The sequence below is a fragment of the Argopecten irradians genome, chromosome 2 (assembly GCF_041381155.1).
Source record: "Argopecten irradians isolate NY chromosome 2, Ai_NY, whole genome shotgun sequence".
Taxonomy (NCBI): Eukaryota; Metazoa; Mollusca; class Bivalvia; order Pectinida; family Pectinidae; genus Argopecten; species Argopecten irradians.
In genome coordinates, this window is record NC_091135.1 from 48,307,815 (window position 1) to 48,327,175 (window position 19,361).

General features: G+C 37.2%; 1 protein-coding gene across 1 annotated transcript in view; it reads left to right on the forward strand.

Moving 5' to 3' along the window:
• The first annotated feature begins 697 nt into the window (after positions 1-697).
• Positions 698-19,361, forward strand: part of LOC138316677 (low-density lipoprotein receptor class A domain-containing protein 4-like) — a 36,451-nt gene continuing 17,787 nt past the window's right edge. The window contains exons 1-2 of the mRNA XM_069258344.1: positions 698-707; positions 2,724-2,864. Coding sequence (XP_069114445.1) covers positions 698-707; positions 2,724-2,864 — 151 coding nt within the window. The remainder of the gene's footprint in view (positions 708-2,723; positions 2,865-19,361) is intronic.

A 19,361-nucleotide genomic window follows, 5' to 3' on the forward strand; every position in this document is an offset into this window, starting at 1 on the left:
GGGGTCAAGTTTACTTTAGTTTATATAGGGAAAACACATTTATGAGCATGTTTTGCTCAATTTTCATTGGAAACAAGTCAAACTTGGTTAGAATTATTAGCCTGAGATAGCATTTTAATATCATATCCACATTGGTCCTGGCCGACCCCCTGGGGGCAGAGGGGCGGGGCAAAAAAAGGGTCAAATAGGCTAAAACTTCAAAAATATTCTTTTAAAATTCTGGATATACAGAGGATTCCGCTTATTTGCATAGGTCATTTTCCAGAAGAAAATATGCAAATAACCGGAGTATTCGAATAGGCGGAGATGACATTTTGCACCTCCGTTTGACCCCCACACATATGTATGTGAATAGGCAAATAGATATCGTTTCGTTTACTTGATAAATACCTAAATTATTTACACTTAAAACGAACCACAAGTTATTATTTTCGAAGTTGTAAATCGATTTTAATTGTTTAATAACAAAAAATATTCCAATATTAGATTCTTGTTTTCGTTAGATCGACACGTGAATATTTGAGAAACAGCTAAACGATCGATATCAAATGCAATTAGATTCTACTAAACAGGATTGGATTTGTGACTACAATTCTAAACTTAAACAATAAACAAATTTACGTACATTTGCCTGGCAAAATGAACTTACGATCGTGATTAAACTTCAAAGTGCTGATCAACTAGTATGAATTCGAAAATGGCGGCAGGTGATGAAGCCATGCGTTCACTCGACCTAAATGTCTTTTGAGAATTCTCCCTGTATTGTTGATCTATACGGCGAATAGCTTGATAACATTTCAGAAATTAATGCATATTCAAGTAGCAATGAAACAATTAACGTAGCAAGTATCTTTTGTATCCTAAGCTTACATACTGTACGAAACTTGCGGTAGTCATTGCACGCCGACTTTGCATGCTTTTATGTCTCGTTCAACGAGACGCTTGATACGCACATGTCTGTCGTAGTCAACAAGACTCTGGTTGAACGAGACTACTCATGAATGGCGATTGTTGTAAGGAAGCATGGTTTCTCCAACCGATCGCGAACTAAGGTACGTTACGTTAATAAATAAACATATTTGAAAGTGCAAATTCTTTAATTAGATGTTTGAGTCAGTGATTATACTAAAGTTATGATCAACCGCTGCTGATGTAAATCGTAACAGCGTCGAATACCTTTGCAGATTCATGCATAAAATAACAAGCCATACTATAACGTTAATCTGTTACCAGGATGATTTCTAGTAAAAGCGAAGTATCTTGAAACATATATCGGCGAATTTCGCTAAAAATATATTGCAAAATTGAAAAATATTCGATTTTATTTTTAGAATTTCCCAAATATTTTATTCAAATAACCGGAGGTCATGTAAAAGTCTATGCAAATACACAGAGTTGAAAAACAAAGATAAAGAAGGAAAAAATCGGGACCGCAGAATTTTATGCAAATAACCGAAATATTCGAATAACCGTTATTCGATTATGTGGAGTCCTCTGTAGTAGAATCAAATAATTATAGATGGAAAGGTCTTAAGGTGTTTTATAAAAATTGTGAATTATATGACCTTGGGGTCTCACGTTACCCTCTGGGGAGGGGTCAAGCTTACTTTAGTTTATATAGGAAAAACATATTTGTGAACATTATTTGCCCAATTTTCGTAGGAAATTAGTCAAACTTGATTAGAATTATAAGCCTAAGATATAGCATTTTACCATCCATATCCGTCCTCGATGACCCCCTGGGGGACCAGAGGGGCAGGACCAAACAGGGTCAAAATGATTAAAATTTCAAAAAATACCTCTAAGTTCACAGGTTTGATGGAAGCAAATACTCTTCATAGTCTTAAAAGTCAAATTTATAAATCACTGACCAACTTCAAGGCCCAGCATATAGTGTTTATATGTCTTTAATTTGTTTCATTATTTGTTTCATTATATATTTTAACTCAGGTGACCGTTAAGGCCCATGGGCCTCTTGTTTGCAAATCCTTTATCAATTACTAGAAACTATTATTGTATGAGCATATATCTTTCAAATAATCCAGCCGGGTAGTAATGTTATAGAGTAATTACTGTATACAACCGATAAGACTTAAGCATACAAGCACTTATAACTAGTCTGAATGTTATTGTAATTACCATTAATCATTACAAGGTACATGCATGTACATTGTTGATAAAATTTGAAGTGAATGTTATTTGATCTAATTTTGAAATTTTGTGAGACACTTCTTGAATACCACAGCCTTGTTCTGAATTATAAGAACTTTGAAGAGTTTTTTTAAAGTCTCATCGTTATTGCATATGTAAGACACTGTTTTTTATGACATTCCAGATTTTGAATTCAAAACACATTTGTTACTTTGTTGTACATTTAATAATTGATAATTTTAATGCCAAAAGAAGAAAATTGCTTGCATTATGGTATATATTTAAAAACTTGATTTTCAGGAAAGTGAATTTTGCATATTGTTCATGGCCTTGCTATGTGATGTTTGATCATCTGTATGTTAAGATTTAAGATAATAATAGACAATGACTAATTTAAAGGGTTTTCATGTCTGTGTTCCATAATGTTACAGTTTGATATAGCTGATGTTGTAATCTAATAAAATATTTGTTGTACTTTAATAAATTATTTTTATTATATTATATATTATGGGCTGTTATTTACATATCTTTCACAGACTTATTTACAAATTTGCTGTTAATCTCTGTTGCAGATAAATGTGTGTTTTACTGTGCTGACCTGACATGTTTGAGGTCGGAGAAACTCCTTTGTGACAAAGTCTACAACTGTGCAGACCGGTCGGATGAGTCCAATTGTCCAAGCCTACCCCTTCATTCTGACGGTGCTTATCAATGTAAGTAGCCCCATTCCTCCTTGCCATTTGGACCAGGTGTTACAAAAGGATAAGTACTCTAGACTTCATTGGCATTTTTAAATGATCTTTGGCAGAATTTGTTACTATTATTGCTCATAGGGAAATGCAACAAAACTACATCTTCCTGGTAAATAGATAAAATTGATGAAGTTCTTCATTATTGTTGTTAATGGCCCGAAGGGCCGGTGAGCTTATGTCATGGCGCGGCGTCCGGCGTCCGTCCGTCCGTCCGTCCGTCCGTCCGTCCGTCCGTCCGTCCGTCCGTCGTCCGTCCGTCAACATTTCCTTTAAATCGCTACTAGTCATAGAGTTCTGCATGGATTGTAACCAAATTTGGCCACAAACATCCTTGGGGGAGGGGAAATAGAACTTGTATAAATTTTGGCTCTGTCCCCCCCCGGGGCAGGAGGGGCGGGGCCCAATAGGGGTAATAGAGGTAAATCCTTTAAATCGCTACTTGTCCTAGAGTTCTGCATGGATTGTAACCAAAATTAGCCACAAACATCCTTGGGGGAAGGGGAACAGAACTTGTATAAATTTTGACTCTGGTCCCCAGGGGGCAGGAGGGGCGGGGCCCAATAGGGGAAATAGAGGTAAATCCTTTAAATCGCTACTAGTCATAGAGTTCTGAATGGAATGTAACCAAATTTGGCCACAAACATCCTTGGGGGAAGGGGAACAGAACTTGTATAAATTTTGGCTCTGATCCCCCGGGGGCAGGAGGGGCGGGGCCCAATAGGGGTAATAGAGGTAAATCCTTTAAGTCGCTACTAGTCATAAAGTTCTGAATGGAATGTAACCAAATTTGGCCACAAACATCCTTGGGGGAGGGGGAACAGACCTTGTATAAATTTTGGCTCTGACCCCCTGGGGGCAGGAGGGGCGGGGCCCAATAGGGGAAATAGAGGTAAATCCTTTAAATCTCTACTTGTCCTAGAGCTCTACATGAATTGTAACCAAATTTGGCCACAAACATCCTTGGGGGAAGGGGAACAGAACTTGTATAAATTTTGGCTCTGGTCCCCCGGGGGCAGGAGGGGCGGGGCCCAATAGGGGAAATAGAGGTAAATCCTTTAAATCGCTACTAGTCATAGAGTTCTGAATGGAATGTAACCAAATTTGGCCACAAACATCCTTGGGGGAAGGGGAACAGAACTTGTATAAATTTTGGCTCTGATCCCCCGGGGGCAGGAGGGGCGGGGCCCAATAGGGGTAATAGAGGTAAATCCTTTAAGTCGCTACTAGTCATAAAGTTCTGAATGGAATGTAACCAAATTTGGCCACAAACATCCTTGGGGGAGGGGGAACAGACCTTGTATAAATTTTGGCTCTGACCCCCTGGGGGCAGGAGGGGCGGGGCCCAATAGGGGAAATAGAGGTAAATCCTTTAAATCTCTACTTGTCCTAGAGCTCTACATGAATTGTAACCAAATTTGGCCACAAACATCCTTGGGGGAAGGGGAACAGAACTTGTATAAATTTTGGCTCTGATATCCCAGGGGCAGGAGGGGCGGGGCCCAATAGGGGAAATAGAGGTAAATCCTTTAAATCACTACTTGTCATAGAGTTCTGAATGGAATGTAACCAAATTTGGCCACAAACATCCTTTGGGGAAGGGGAACAGAACTTGTATAAATTTTGGCTCTGCTCCCCCAGGGGCAGGAGGGGCGGGGCCCAATAGGGGTAATAGAGGTAAATCCTTTAAATCGCTACTAGTCATAGAGTTCTGAATGGAATGTAACCAAATTTGGCCACAGACATCCTTTGGGGAAGGGGAACAGAACTTGTATAAATTTTGGCTCTGACCCCCGGGGGCAGGAGGGGCGGGGCCCAATAGGGGAAATAGAGGTAAATCCTTTAAATCGCTACTAGTCATAGAGTTCTGCATGGTTTGTAACCAAATTTGGCAACAAACATCCTTGGGGGAAGGGGAACAGAACTCGTATAAATTTTGACTCTGGCCCCCCGAGGGCAGGACGGGTGGGGCCCAATAGGGGAAATAGAGGTAAATCCTATAAATCACTTCTTGTCCTAGAGTTTTGTTTGGATTGTGACCAAATTTGGCCATAAACATCCTTGGAAGAAGGGGAACAGAACTAGTATAAATTTTGGCTCTGACCCCCTGGGGGCGGGAGGGGTGGGGCCCAATAGGGGATTTAGAGGTTAATATTAAAATTCCTTCAGAAAAGAAACAATGAACCTGTATTCAGAACATTACTTGGCATTACAAACCAGGTGAGCGATACAGGCCCTCTGGGCCTCTTGTTTTGTTGTTAATGATATGGTTACCAGTATGTTCTGTGTACGATTGATTGATGTGAAACAGCATCTTTATATAAGGAAGGGATGTATATCAGTATCTCAAAAAGCTTTCTTTCTCTTCTAAAGCTCCATTTACTCCACATGTTTAAGGATTAAGTATCTCTCTGGTGATTTTATGGAAAGAAAAAATTGAGTAGGATATCAATATTTGAAATGGACTGCAAAGTGAAACAAACATACCCTTACAACCAAATCCCAAAATTTTATTTTACCGGGTTTTAGCCAAAATTGAAAAAAAATTTACCTGCGAAAATAACCAGCTTTAGGCTAGGTATGTCAAAGGTGAACAATCCCAAAGACATTTTGCAGGCTATTTGTTCAATAACCAAAAAGGCGAAAGCAGTACTTTTGCCCAAAAAAAATTGATCAGTCAGATAGATGTGTTCAGGGATCTAAGAACTAGTAGAAAAAGAAAAGAAAAACAATGAGAAGACAGGTGAACAGTGAAGATAAGTGGGGAATATCAATGGCTGCAGACCACAGGATGCCAACAGGGAGCAGCGATAATAAGTAACACTGTGACAGTGATAAAACAGGCTAGGAATATTGATAACAAAAAGCATGAAGCCTGATAGTCGAGTACCGCTATATCTTAAACGTTAATTGGTCTGAACATTGTAATCTAGCCAAAAGCTTTTAAGATGTGAAGTTGTAGAAGGCAAGATTTTTTTTTCCTTGTCAAAGAACTGCTTGGTCTGACAAGTGGATAATCAAGAAGATCAGAAAAGTATTCTCAGGTTGTACAACTTCTGTACCAGACACAATATCAACATTCGCTTCACCAATGTCTTCAGATGTCAAAGTTAAAGATAAAACTATTTCACTATATGAACAAATGGGGAAGTGTTATCCTTTTGTGTTCACAGGTGCAGAGGGAGAATTCAAACATGTCTTTGAAATGGCATCTAAACAATTTAAGGAGAAAGCTATGAGTTGGTATAAAATATGAATCAATTCTAATCAGTGATATATGATCAAGTAGTATTTGTCCTTTGGAAACTTCCTTTTAGGACTAGCAGTTCTTATTATTAAATTTAAGAAACTGACCTTTTTGTTCATTCATGGATATTCTAATGCAAGCCATGGGGTCTGCTGTTGGATGTGCAGTACAGTTCAGTGGGATAGCACTATAAATAAGGCATTTTGATGTATTGTTCAATTGATGCATTGATTTTGTAGTAATGTGATATGGTATTATATAGCATAAAGAAGTATTAAAAGTTTTCAATTCCTCCATTTTGAATTTATGGACTTTGTTAGAAACAAAGTTTAATCAGTACAAAAACAATCAAGTCGTTTAATTGTGTTACTGAAGATACAGTTGAAAATAAATATAAAAATATGCCTAGAATCACAATGATTTAATGCTATAGTTTCTAAAAGTAAAGTGATTTATGTGCAGCACTGCCTATAAAACTATAGTAATGTTTGGCCAAGTACAGTTGGTACTTGTTCTGTCTGTCGATCTTTACTGCACAAGACTGTGGCTGGCGAGGTGTCCCTAATATGTCTTATGATAATCTTGGGAAATCAGGATAGCTCGTGTGTTTTTATTGTCTTGAATTTTGTAGATAACATATATATTAAGCAGTACTGTGATTTCTGGGGGGAATTTCTAACCACCGAGAAATCTAATGCAATCAGTGACAAAATTTCATTTAACAGACACAAGAACTATATTGCCTTGTTTTTCGTCTCGGCTTGCGAAGTGAAGACAGTTTTAAATGAAGCAAATACAGACATACTCAAGAGAAATAGATAGAAAAGATACAGACCTACTGATGGTGATTAAAATTAATGTACACAGAATTCACTTTGTCTGGGTGGTACACCTATCCATAAACTGTTGGTCTAGATGGCATTATTAAATCATATTGGTACTATAGTATTTTATAAAGCAAAGACCAGCTACTATACTGTCTGGCTTTCTACTTTTCAGATGGCTTGACTATTGATTTTTGTAGATTCATAATAAAAAGGACAGGATAATTGGACCAGACGTTTCAGAAGAGAGAGCATTTTTGTGTTCTGAGAGACAACTTAGGCAGTTTAGGTCAAATTGTCAATGAGAATCTGTTGGCATTTATTTAACCAAGATGGATATTTAAAATGAAAAAACACAAAATACATCTTGACTTATTATTACCGCATATAGGGAAACTCTGATTTCTCAATGTGATCTTGTAACTTATTGACCATGAAACTTAACCATGATCTTCATCAACATTTACCTCTTAAAATCTAGTGCTTATGAGCTTTTAGAATTGCCATTTGGATATAAGTATAGCAATATGGTTGTAAAAAAATCTGTGATGACATTTTGCAATTTTAACATTTGATTCATATAACAACAAGGGAAAAAAACTAAAAATAGGACAAATATTTCTTTATTATCATTCCTGATATTTCATCACAGGAATATTTTTACTTGTGTAATTACAAGTTTTAATGTATTACTAGCATATCATACTGAAATATCTGGCCAATATATTCTATTGCTTGTGCTTCCTGTCTAACTAAACTCTGAATACAATCATGTGTAAAATTGAAAATAAAACTAGACTCTGACATTCACTGCTTATTGACAAAAGGGAATTTGAATCTAAACCGCTTCTCTGGGCAGCAAAACCATAGATTGCGCAAACAGAATTATGACAATGTTGACGAATGGGAATACGACAAAAACAAGACAAAAAAGCAAGTCGTGCAGACATAGAGAATGGTAGACGCAGTGAGATGTGGATCAGTAAAACTCCATGGAGAAAAGTCATATGTTTCATTTCCTCTGCTGAAACTCTCAGAAGTTTTAGATGATAAGGCGAGTAAAGAAATTTAATTTGCAGGAAAATAAAATTGGTTGAGATCAATGTATGTGTCATCACTTGAGCCAGGAAATCAATGGAGTTGTCCTAACAGTATTACAGTGTATAATTTGAAAATCCATATAAGTATCAGGTTGTGTCTATAGCTGCAGGGTGCAGTCAACGCAATTGTGCATCAGGATTCTGTGCAGAACTCTGTAAACATGGTCTTGCATTACAGAATTGTGCCACATTGCAGAAAACATCAAACAAATTTGTGCAGACACAATAAATGTTATTCTGGAGGACATATCTTTGTTAAAACACAGTAACAATGAACTTGTTTTCCAATGCATTGTGCATAAAGCAACAATAATTTTTTTTTTTTTGAAAATGTTAGTCCTTCATTCTGTTGCCTGGGTAAATATTTATTGTGATATACCCCCTTGTAACCTTTGGCTGTTACCATGATTTAAACAAGATCAAATAAAACTTTCAGATTAATTAACTTATTTATAATTTCAAGGACTAAATATTCCCTAGAATTCACTAAAGTAAAACTAAATATAAGAGAATTTATTGCTCAATCATTTGGATGACTTGAAGATAATTTTAATTAGTAAGAAATTTTTAATCAGTTGTTGAATTAATTATCGTGAGTACCCTCAAATAGGTCTTTGTTTAATTATTGTATTTGACCCATTATGCATACAGGGCAGTAAAAAATGAAGGGGTGCTAAATAGGACCAAATTTGGGCAAACATTTCATAAAATTATTGCCAATTTACAAAAGATATCAAATAGAGAAACCTACATGGTTTTCATAGTTTCAGTCTGTATTTAACCAACGTAAGTGAAATTGAGTCCTCAAAAATTGGGAGAAGCACTTATAGAGACGGGGGCGCTTATTGGGTCGAATACGGTATGACTTGATAATATTGTCTAGTATTATACAATAGGCTATATGCTTTTTGAAGTTTCCATATCCCCGTACAGAATTCCAGCTTTGCTAGTTCCTTTTCTGCTGTGCCAAATGACTGTTTTACAGTCATTGAATGTGTATCTGTCGAGATTAGCATTGTACTGTGAATTAGTCTATCCCTTAATGTTGGATTGTATTTCTTCTTCAGAGATCTCCGATTTCTTCAACAAGTACACAAATTATTATTTATGCATAATCCTATCTAAATATACACCCAATAAAAAATGAACACCAAAAAGCTATTTATCTTCATTAGAATTAGGTTTTCATAAAGATAATTATTTCTATCCCGTATTCTAGCGTTTTGATCAGATGATCTGTAGCCAACTTCAAAAGAATTTCCAGGTATGCGTTTCAAAGATAACTCTTTCATTTTTATAGACAAACACTAAATGTTTTATGGATTACTTGTTTAAATTTCAGAAAATTGCTATAGATTTTTGTGTGCAGTAAATTGGTTGTTAATCATGTACATGTAGACAGACATGTCTAGTAACTGTGTACAGGCATGAAGGGTTCCCACCGTAAAACTCATTACAATGAATTTCCATCAACCTGTTTCATTATACAAGGAGTTTGTTGTATAATGAAGGATTGGTTGATTAATGCCAAAGATATAATTATTAGAGTATAATATTATAAACTAATTTTGACTAAATAGATTTCTGACATACTGTGATATAATTAACAAAAAATTCAGCAATAGGTGTATGTAGTATAAACTCTTAGAAGCTGACTTGGGACCATATTTTGATGTACACGTAGTTGACCTGAGACTACATTTTGGTAAAGTGTTTGACATGGGACTTTGAAGTTTTGAATGAGAACCACATTTTTAGCTGACTTTATACCCCATTTTGATGTTGTATTGTCCTTATTTACCCTGACCTCCTTTACACAGTAATGATACGCAGTAATGACAGTTACAGAAGCTGCCATCAGTTGATGTAGCTTTGTCCTTTTCTCACCTGTCGTGCCTCAAGTGCCCAGAGTCACCAGTTCCTTTATACAAGTCTCTACATTTTCATGTTTGATTTTTTTTCCAGTGTAGAATTTGACCCCCAGTATCTTGTTTACCTTGTAAGGCCTGACCGCATTGTTAAATGAATATAAATTCAGTCATTATCTTAGACAGGTGTGTGGACTCTGGTCTCTGAACAAGGCTGACCTCTAACCTGTGAACAAGGCTGACCTCATTATAGACTTCCACATCTGTTCCCACATTCCATTTTGAATCCATTGTTTGTAACATGTCTCAAATATGTTCAGCATTTTTATTAACATTTTGGTTTGTGCTGGATGTGTTTATGTTTGTATGTATTTTAAGTTTGTATCTGAATTTCACCTCTGCTCTCCCCTGCATTGCCTGTTAATAAATATCTATTATGTCCTCTTCAGTGCTAAAACTGTACTGTCCCCACCTTTCCTCATAGTCCCTATTCTATCCCCCTCTCTCTCCTGACCCCATGACCTTGTCCCCACTTGCTACTCTAGCTGTCCTGGATTGACTTTCAGACTGAGCTCCCTCTGCCTAATTTTGCATCTTTCTAATACCCTATGATCCTGTCCTTTGTCTCCCATCCTTTATTCCATTATAAATTCCCCCTCATGCTTGAGTCTTCTCTCTAACCCCCTCAGTTTGTTGTCATTGCCCTTTTTTACCATTGTTCCCATCAGCCGTTTTGTTATTGTACTCTTAACACCCTCCTCTTTACTATATTCCACGGCTATTCCCCTTCTGCCCCGTAACTGTCTACTTTAGTCTCATCCCTTACCCGGTTGTATCATTGCCTCTCCCCATCCCCTTTCTGTTGTCGTCCTCCACAACCCCCTCCTCTAGTCTGTTGTTATCAGCCGTTCCCTATTACCCCAGTAACATCCCCTGCCCCCAGTAACATTCCCCTGCCCCTTGTAACATCCCCTGCCCCCAGTAACATTCCCCTGCCCCTTGTTACATCCCCTGTACCCAGTATCATCCCCTGCCCCTTGTAACATCCCCTGTACCCAGTATCATCCCCTGCCTCTTGTAACATCCCCTGCCTCTTGTAACATCCCCCTGCCCCTTGTAGCATCCCCTGCCTCTTGTAACATCTCCCTGCCTTTTGTAACATTCCCTGCCCCCAAGAACATCCACCTGCCCCCTCCCCTAGTCTGCAGTAGAATGGCCAGACTATACAATCATTACAGACACAGCCATTGATTTGGTGGAGGCCTGGGAGGTCAGGGGAGTCAAGCCCATAGGTTCATGGTTAGGTCAGTAGCACATAGCTGTTTTATGTAAAAAGCTGAATGTAGAAGCAGAGAGGGAGATATGTGTAAGCAGGGCCTGCAGACAGTGTGTGTAAGTAGATAGTAATGTGTACATAGACCACTAAATATACACAGACAGTACACACACCACCTATATATACACACTCTGATTAATCCATTAAGTAGTACTGTAGACTAGGCTTTCAGTCAGGTCACCAATAGGTAATGTTTAGAAATCCTCAAATCACTAAATAGGCCATGTACGAAATTCTGTAGTCTTGATCTTATAGAAGTCTTGTGGGCCAAGTCATAATGATATCAAGTACACAAAGGGCTGTAGATGTCTTGGTTAAATAGTATGGATGAACTATACAAAACTACAAATCTTGTACAGATGGCAGTAATATTGCATTGTAACATGGTCTATTACAAGGTTCTAGACAAGCCTTACTTTTGGATAACGAAAAAAAATGATCAGAAATTTTTTGTTCTAATTCAATAGCTTGCTGAATTATGGCTACATTTTGAATTAATAAGGTTTAAACCACTGATATACTGATTGATGGGCTCCACCATGTCTAGATCCGTTTTCTGTTTAAGGAAATATGACCAAGTCCTGTGGTGCTTTTCATTTTTGTGCTTAAGTCATCCATTTTGACCTTTTGAAATCGCATGAGCTTAGATGTTTGTTAAGAAAGTTAAATGTACATTACTTGAATGTTGGATATATATAGCTGCTGAAGGAAAGAAACTTTGTATCAAATAGATCACTAACAAACTAGAAGTGGTATTAAATAATCATTTTTCTTCATTTTATTGGATCAGATGAGTATTAAGTTTCCCAGACGTGTTACCTGTAGCTAACGAGTATTATGTTCCACAGACATGTTACCTGTAGCTAATGAGTATTACGTTCCCCAGACATGTTACCTGTGTCTAACCAGTATTATGTTCCTCAGACGTGTTACCTGTAGCTAATGAGTATTATGTTCCCCAGACGTGTTACCTGTAGTTAATGAGTATTACGTTCCCCAGACATGTTACCTGTGTCTAACCAGTATTATGTTCCCCAGACATGTTACCTTTGTCTAACCAGTATTATGTTCCCCAGACGTGTTACCTGTAGCTAACGAGTATTATGTTCCCCAGACATGTTACCTGTTGTTAATGAGTATTATGTTCCACAGACATGTTACCTGTGTCTAACCAGTATTATTTTCCCCAGACGTGTTACCTGTAGCTAATGAGTATTACGTTCCCCAGATGTGTTACCTGTAGTTAACCAGTATTATGTTCCACAGACATGTTACCTGTAGTTAATGAGTATTATTTTCCCCAGACGTGTTACCTGTAGCTTATGAGTATTACGTTCCCCAGATGTGTTACCTGTAGTTAACCAGTATTATGTTCCACAGTATTATGTTCCCCAGACATGTTACCTGTAGTTAATGAGTATTATTTTCCCCAGACGTGTTACCTGTAGCTTATGAGTATTACGTTCCCCAGATGTGTTACCTGTAGTTAACCAGTATTATGTTCCACAGACATGTTACCTGTAGCTAACGAGTATCATGTTCCCCAGACGTGTTACCTGTAGCTAATGAGTATTAGGTTCCCCAGTAGCTAATGATCATTAGGTTCCCCAGGTTCCCCAGACATGTTACCCGTGTCTAACCAGTATTATGTTCCCCAAACATGTTACCTATGGCTAATGAGTGTTACGTTCCCCAGACGTGTTACCTGTAGCTAATGAGTATTATGATCCTCAGACGACGTGTTATCTGTACCTGAGTACACCCCTGTAGATACTCCCCAGACAGCCCAACAATTCACCCACACACACTGGTTATATAGGATACAGCAATATACCTATTGAACTCTGATTTCTATCTGAGCCGCAGCAGACACGGGTGTATATATATCGTTATCTAGGAGTAATTGTTTTCTGGGTATAAATGCCTACACTTGGATGTCTATGTCTGTAACATGTAGGTAAATGGCTGATTAAAACTTGTTTTATCATCTGTGTTGAATGGAATTGAAATGATTCAATTAAATTTCCTTCATGTATTCCTTATAACTGGATGTTATTCTTCTTGAAGAAAAACATTTATTTCAAATATCACAATTACATTATAATATAGCAATATCTTTTTATGATTCTAAACAGTGCTTGAAATATATGCCATCAACCATACAGGATTTTAAAGCGCTGAAGGCTTTGAGGTATTTGTCAAAGGATAATAAATTGATAACATTATATACTTTAAACAATTGTCGAGTGTGTATACAAAAGAAGCTGTGTATAATTAGAACCAAGAGACATGCTGCCTTTTGTTATGTGGTTTTAAAACGATGTGCATATTTGCACTGGAAATATTGGACAAAAATTTTAGGCAAATTAAAATAAAAGGTAAAGAATATGTTGTTGGGTTTATATAGTGTAGACTGTTTAAATTGGTCAGACATCGCCACTGTGAGTGTTTGTATTATCCAGGCCTAATGGAATATGAGTAATTAGCATATTGCATAACTACAGGGAGATCAATAGAGGCAGAGAGAGGCTTCTGTATACCATGGAAGTGTGACCAGTATGTAGGTATCTCAACACCTTAAAACGCAATTAATCAAGGTCACCTCAAGCTCAAGAATGATATTTATAGTTAAGGGTGAAAGTGCCCTTCCTTGGGACTAACTAAGACGTAATACGTCTATTTCTATTTATGAATTGTGTGATGTTTATGATTTTTTAAGTGTCTAGTAATATTGGGTTAAGTTTTATTTATGTATATTGTCATTATCATTTTATCTTAATTGGTTTTGTTTGCGAGGAAAAAAAAGAATATCTAGAGATATGACTTGCAGAGTGTTGTTAATTGCTCAATGATTAAAATGCTTTTGTTGGGTAAGGGAGACAACTTGAGGTTCTCTTTAGGATTTTACTCCTAAAGGTCAAGGACACTAGCCATGTCATTGACCAGACAGGACATCACAGTGGTGTGAAATCAAATTAGATACTGTGTTTTGGATCTGTTTGCCACTTCTGACATTTTGTTCTCTTAGGAGTATTGTAATAGTCGCATTGCAAGGTATAAAGACATACTGATGGGGATTTTTTTACTCAAGAATTGATGAATGTCAGTACCCCTTGAAATGAGTTTTTTTTTTTCTTGAAGATCATAAGAAGAATAGCATATGGAGAATTTCATGGAGAATTTCAAGGAGAAGTTCTCATCTTTAGCATTTAAAAGAAATACGTTTGGGAATGAATCCTTTTACCAGGATGGAAATGAAGTCAAAACAAGACTTGACAGTTTTTGGAGCACCTTGCAGCTCCTACTCGATACGACCTTTGTAATTTAAGTTTTGGCTTCAGTTGCATGACAAGAAACTTAGATTATAGTGACACATAATCATATGCACCTAACCAGGGTATCAAAATATCTATTTTCAAATATTTCAGGCCAATTACGCTGAAGTTTTTTTTTCTTTGAGTATATTCCTGATTTTATCAGACAATTTAAAAGTTAACATATAATGACTTTTAATTGGATCAGCTCACCGAGATTTAACTGATGCTGGCAAATTATGAAATGTTACATGTAGTATTATATATTTAGAGTAATGTACCAATCATATATCTGTTAATCAGAATTGATTGGTAACCTGTATCATTTCATAGAAATGATTTGATACGAACCAGCATACAGTAATAACATATACGGAGAAAGGTATTGGGTAATATGGAATCATAAACCGCTATATCTTACTCTGATAACAAGTATACTTTATGACATCTGTGCATGAAACTTAATGATTTTAGCCTTTATTTCATTCTGATGCAGCAAAAAGTATCTGTCCTTGATTTTTAAAAAAAAGTTTAAAAGGGAATGAATCATGAGCTGTTCAGAGCTGGTGAATCACGGGATACTGGTGAGCCGGAGAAGTACTATTGTCTACACCACAAACATGTACTGAAATAAAGTATGCAATCTGCTGTCTGGGCAAGGGCATGTACTTAACTCCTATCGTCTGGTCCATCAGCCATACACTTATGATAATCATGGTCGGTCAGGAAGTGTGGCTTTTATAAAAATAGTTGTCACCGCTGTATTCCAGCAGACAAACTGCTGTACAGGATTAATTGCACTTACTAACTGCAATATTCTTTTTGTCCCGCCCAGATAGGAGGTAATAGTTGGGAAAAAAAGGATTTGAAGAAGATCCAATGTGCATGGTTCGGCAATCCTTGTCTTTGGTATATTACACATTTAGGGTAATCAGAGAAATGAACTGGTCATTGCAAGCCATCATATATTATTATTATCAGGTATTTTTCTGTGTGGCATTTTAAACTGACCTTCTTGCTATTAATTATTGGTATAACCAATATCTAATATTATATACAACCCAAACTCAAAATAGGCTCTTCACATCTGATATACCACCCCTTCACCCCACCCTTCTTTATGTCCATCTATAAGACATATAACCTTTGAAAGGATTCACAATAGAAATGCTAGGATTTTTAATGCTATACAGATTAACAATTTTTAATGACATATAATTTCATGCATTCATTTTGTATCAATTGCTCAATTGCAATGTGAAATACATGCCAAATTTGTCGGTTTCCTGTTAATAATGAAAGCATTTATTATCAATAAGCACTTGAAAAGTACCTAGTATAAAGGCTCTTGACTTTTGAATTAGAGGCTTGATTTTGCTTGTATCCCCTCCATTGGAAGTTGCTGCCTGCAAGGCTACAGTCATGGTATAACCATCATCAATCTAGTTGGATTATTTGTTATGTCTGGAAAAGTGTATTGTAATATATATACTGTGTTGGACCATGTCATAGTAATTTTTGTTTTGTCTGGGTAAACAGTCATGGGATACCACAGTGGCAGTCGGAGTATTCTGGTACATACCAAGTTCATCCTACAGTTAGTCCCAGTGGCCCTGAAAAAGCAGTCGATTTCATATGAAAAAGGTGGTGCACAATTTGATCCTTTCCAAAGTATAACTTTAGTATTTACATACAGGGAAAGGAGTTTGTTGACAGGTAAATGAGGTATCAATCCAATCTTCATTGACCCTTAAAACTACTAAGATTACAATATTTTAGTGCAGACATCTATGCAATTTTCATGGATTATTCAGAATATTTTTATAGCAGTGTTAATCAAGGTTCATTTGTGATTCCTAAATAGCTTAGTCACCAGATATAATTTCATGTACACTTGATAGCCAGATAAACATAAATTGATAATAAGCCTTCAATAGCTTTCAAGGTCGCCATCAGAGTGCGCTTTTTGTCACGTCTACCTGCACATGTGTATGTGTGATACTGGTTCAATAAACAGTCATATCACCTTGTACTTTAGATTGCTTCCTGACTCCAAATGGGGGAATTGTTTCATTCCATCCCAAGTCAGGTGGGAAATGAATATAAATAGGATACAGCAATGTGACAGCACCTGAAAACCATTTTGTGGAAATGTACCTTAATTGAAATGTATGTCAATGTTGTGAATACAAAGTTTTCATCATAACATCATGTGGTTGATATAGTGGTACACATTATCGTGGGCGTATGGGAAGTTAATCTTATTATATTCTGAATGAAAAAGCTATACATAGGTATTTACAACATCGTTATGACAACCCTAAGTAGTTAATTGTAATCCTATATTCTCTTGTTAATTAATCCACAAATTCTATCAATTGCATAACAGAAACCAATTTTCTTCCAATTTTAACCTTTTTGTCAGCCACAAAAGTCAACAGTGATATTGATTTCATAAATAAGTTGGCTGGTGACTCAAGAAATTTCCCTACAGAACATGACTGAAATATAAATTAAATTCAGTATCCCAATTAAGATTTGAAAGAAAAAAACTGAAGTAAAACTGAAACAAATTTTTATGTAGAATTTTAATTGTAAGTTTATTTCCCATGACATATAATTAACTAGCTCGTTAAATAGATATTTGTTGTGTAATTTATGAAGGTAGCGACATTGTATGTTTGGATCCTCAAGAGAAATAGCTGGGAATATTTCTCATTTCACAGTCAATAAGTTTTTCATTAACTGATCAGGCTGTTAAATTTTGTATTACATTATATATTAAGTGATCAATTGGTTCTAGTGATGTAATGGGTAGGTTGAATGGTAAAGGGTTGATGAATAATGTAGAGTTACATTGGTTTATAGGCTAGGCTTTCAGGTGATATAGGTTTATAGGCTAGGTTTTCAGGTGATATAGGTTTATTGGCTTGCTTTCAGGTGATATAGGTTTATAGGCTAGGTTTTCAGGTGTTATAGGTTTATAGGCTTGCTTTCAGGTGGTATAGGTTTATAGACTAGGTTTGTACAAGGTTATGGTGAATGAGATCGTATAGGGTTATGGGTGATGAGATCGTACAGGGTTATGGGTGATGAAGCCGTACAGGGTTATGGGTGATGAGGTTGTACAGGGTTATGGATGATGAGATTGTACAGGGTTATGGGTGATGAAGCCGTACAGGGTTATGGGTGATGAGGTTGTACAGGGTTATGGGTGATGAGATTGTACAGGGTTATGGGTGATGAGATTGTACAGGGTTATGGGTGATGAGATTGTACACGGTTATGGGTAATGAGATTGTACAGGGTTATGCGTGATGAGATTGTACAGGGTTATGGGTGATGAGATTGTACAGGGTTATGGGTGATGAGATTGTACAGGGTTATGGGTGATGAGATTGTACAGGGTTATGGGTGATGAGATTGTACAGGGTTATGGGTGATGAGATTGTACAGGGTTATGGGTGATGAGATTGTACAGGGTTATGGGTGATGAGATTGTACAGGGTTATGCGTGATGAGATTGTACAGGGTTATGGGTGATGAGATTGTACAGGGTTATGGGTGATGAGATTGTACAGGGTTATGGGTGATGAGATTGTACAGGGTTATGGGTGATGAGATTGTACAGGGTTATGGGTGATGAGATTGTACAGGGTTATGGGTGATGAGATTGTACAGGGTTATGGGTGATGAAGCCGTACAGGGTTATGGGTGATGAGATTGTACAGGGTTATGGGTGATGAGATTGTACAGGGTTATGGGTGATGAGATTGTACAGGGTTATGGGTGATGAGATTGTACAGGGTTATGGGTGATGAGATTGTACAGGGTTATGGGTGATGAGATTGTACAGGGTTATGGATGATGATGAGATTGTACAGGGTTATGGGTGATGAGATTGTACAGGGTTATGGGTGATGAGATTGTACAGGGTTATGGATGATGAGATTGTACAGGGTTATGGTGATGAGATTGTACAGGGTTATGGGTGATGAGATTGTACAGGGTTATGGGTGATGAGATTGGTACAGGGTTATGGGTGATGAGGTTGTACAGGGTTATGGGTGATGAGATTGTACAGGGTTATGGGTGATGAGATTGTACAGGGTTATGGGTGATGAGATTGTACAGGGTTATGGGTGATGAGATTGTACAGGGTTATGGGTGATGAGATTGTACAGGGTTATGGGTGATGAGATTGTACAGGGTTATGGGTGATGAGATTGTACAGGGTTATGGGTGATGAGATTGTACAGGGTTATGGATGATGAGATTGTACAGGGTTATGGGTGATGAGATTGTACAGGGTTATGGGTGATGAGATTGTACAGGGTTATGGGTGATGAGATTGTACAGGGTTATGGTGATGAGATTGTACAGGGTTATGGGTGATGAGATTGTACAGGGTTATGGGTGATGAGATTGTACAGGGTTATGGTGATGAGATTGTACAGGGTTATGGGTGATGAGATTGTACAGGGTTATGGGTGATGAGATTGTACAGGGTTATGGGTGATGAGATTGTACAGGGTTATGGGTGATGAGATTGTACAGGGTTATGGGTGATGAGATTGTACAGGGTTATGGGTGATGAGATTGTACAGGGTTATGGATGATGAGATTGTACAGGGTTATGGGTGATGAGATTGTACAGGGTTATGGGTGATGAGATTGTACAGGGTTATGGATGATGAGATTGTACAGGGTTATGGGTGATGAGATTGTACAGGGTTATGCGTGTTGAGATTGTACAGGGTTATGGGATGATG